Source organism: Histoplasma capsulatum, genomic scaffold, assembly GCF_000149585.1.
Source record: "Histoplasma capsulatum NAm1 scaffold_14 genomic scaffold, whole genome shotgun sequence".
Taxonomy (NCBI): domain Eukaryota; kingdom Fungi; phylum Ascomycota; class Eurotiomycetes; order Onygenales; family Ajellomycetaceae; genus Histoplasma; species Histoplasma mississippiense.
This window is the reverse complement of record NW_001813969.1, coordinates 150,553-153,015: the sequence shown is the minus strand read 5'-3', so window position 1 is coordinate 153,015 and position 2,463 is coordinate 150,553. Positions and strand designations below refer to the sequence as shown.

Below are 2,463 nucleotides of genomic sequence, written 5' to 3'. Positions count from 1 at the left end.
CCTTCAATTATATTTTTAGTTCCTTTGGTACAATTCTAAGTAGCGTTATAATTTCCGCGAGATATGGACCGATTGGCCCTCCAGAGATATCTCTGGTGTCTTCAAATGGTACTGTCTGACGCAGCTGGCGTTCTGGTTCCAACAGATCCTTGTTATCAACATTGAGGAGAGACGCAAAGATTATTGTCAGATGCTGGTCCATCACATAGTCACAAGCACCCTGTTAGGGTCTGCTTACGTCTATGGCTTTTATAATGTCGCCAACGTCGTCCTCTGCATTATGGACATTGTTGATTTTCTGCTGCCGGTAAGCTAGCAAACATACTTTCTCTTCCACCGCGTTAGACCAACCAGTTCTAGAGGCATGTTGAAAATTGATAATTAACACGAAATCAACAATATAGGCCGCAAAAATCTTCAAATACCTCGGGTACGAACGTGCCTGCACGGTGGGCTTCATAGTCTTCCTTGTCACTTGGGTAATCTCCCGCCATATCGTCTACAATCTCCTCTGGTGGTCTATCTATATCAACGTCCCAGACGTTATGCCCTATGGTTGCTACTCTGCAACTACAACCGAGATGATTTCACCCGCTGCAAACGCCACCCTAGACGGCGCCGCATCCATAGACCTAAACAACTGGAGCCACCTCCTCCAGCCATTCCGAGATCTGGGCGGTCGCATTTGCATGAGTCCACGCGTCAAATGGGTTTTCCTCTCTTTCCTGTTATTCCTGCAGATCCTCGCGATTTTATGGTTCACGATGATTCTACGTGTAGCTGTCAAGGTTCTGAAGAGTGGGTCGGCAGAGGATTCGCGGAGTGATGATGAGGAAGAAGATGACGAAGAGGTGGATTCGCAAAATTTAAGGACGGAAGGGAATGCTGGTGTTAGGGATGGTGGTCGTGGGAATGGCACGGCGATCGTGTCTGGGAGTTCTGTCTCATCATCCTCGGGGCAAGGTCATCATCCCGTGCGAATCAGGACCGGACGAGGACGAGTTACCTTGACTGATCAAAATGACCGGAAAGCGCTGTTGGGACGGATTGGGTGTGATAAACCCACGTGAAAATGGATTAAAAACTTCGTCTGCTATGATCTCTTATTTATTTTCTTCATTTTCTTTTATTTCTTCTCTAGTTGATTTGGATTGGTTTATTTGAGAGTGAATAACGGAATTCCGCATTATCTCGTCCTATGTTTTTGATATACCTTTGTTCCTACGTTCTACTTTTTCTTCATTCCCTTCCTTCAGACCTTCATTTCATTTTTAATTTTCGCCGTTATTATCATTCAACTCAAGTATTTTCTTCCTTCTTGCTTCCAGTAATTCTTTTTTTATTTTCATTTTCATTCATTCTGTTTCTTTCCAACCTCCTTGTTGCCTCCATTCATCGCGTACGCATCGTGAATTTTCCACCCCTCATTTATTGTTTTTGCGCGTCTCCCCAAACTTTAATTCCATGTTTGCCATTCTAATCACGAAGGATTTCTATTTTCTCAAGTTTTCCATCTCTGGAACCATCGTTTATCTCCCTTTTTCTCCCTTCATCCCTTTAACTAGCTGTCCATCCTTTTGTTTTAAACAAAGTTTTGGGTGAATTTGACTCTTTGAAACAAAGATGCAAGCCGATATAGATGATAGATACCTGATCATGTTTGTCCTAATATATGCGTCGATGTCTGATCAACCCCCTCTCTGCGCATATCGCAGATCCTGTTGTGATGTGATTTAGTTTATCCATATCAGAGGGAAGGGAATGAGGTGGCCAAGGGGCTTTCCCATTTTGTTATGTCTGTGATCTCCTCCTCCAGGTACTTGCTTTGATTGCCCTTTTTTTCCCCGCTCCCACGCCATCTGTTCCGTTCTGGTCTTATGTTTATCATTTTCGTTTTATCCTTATCCTTTTCCTTTTTTTCTTTTCGCTTCCTTCTCTTAAATAAGGGAAAAGAGAAAGAAAACGACGACGATGATGATGAAACTGCGGCTTCTAGCTTTTATATCCTTGTGTTGTGTTCATTTTTTATTGCATTATAATTAATACCTCCTGCTAAGACCAAACCAGTCGATATAGGTTTTATTAGACATTCTTACATATACGTAATATGGTGTTACGTGGATGGAGAGCTTATTATTGTAAATCGGGTTTTCCATCCCATTTCCATCCATTCTCCATGACTTACCGTGTAAGACCTACATCGTAATGAATAAGTCAGGAGGCTGTTTACTGGTCTCATAAGGTTGATTCATCGGGGCAGGAAACCTGTCGTCCTCCTCCTCCCCGTGGCGTACGCTTCCATGAGGTGTTGGATAGATAGGATACTGAGGCCACTGAGAGAGGCACACGGAACGAAGAATTGACTCTGCGTTATTCTCTTGGTGGGAGGAGGAAAATCATTTATCAACCCTTTCCTCTTCGCGCGTGATGCTGCTACTGTACCACGAGAGGCGTTAGCTCATC

General features: G+C 43.5%; 1 protein-coding gene across 1 annotated transcript in view; it reads left to right on the top strand.

Annotated features, from left to right (window-relative positions):
• The window catches only part of HCAG_08955 (conserved hypothetical protein), a gene marked incomplete at both ends in the record, with an annotated part of 1,848 nt that extends 778 nt beyond the window's left edge, over nucleotides 1-1,070 (top strand). Inside the window, 2 exons of the mRNA XM_001536070.1 lie at nucleotides 146-307; nucleotides 405-1,070. Of these exons, the coding sequence (XP_001536120.1) occupies nucleotides 146-307; nucleotides 405-1,070 (828 nt within the window). The remainder of the gene's footprint in view (nucleotides 1-145; nucleotides 308-404) is intronic.
• Between the last annotated feature and the right edge of the window lie 1,393 nt (nucleotides 1,071-2,463).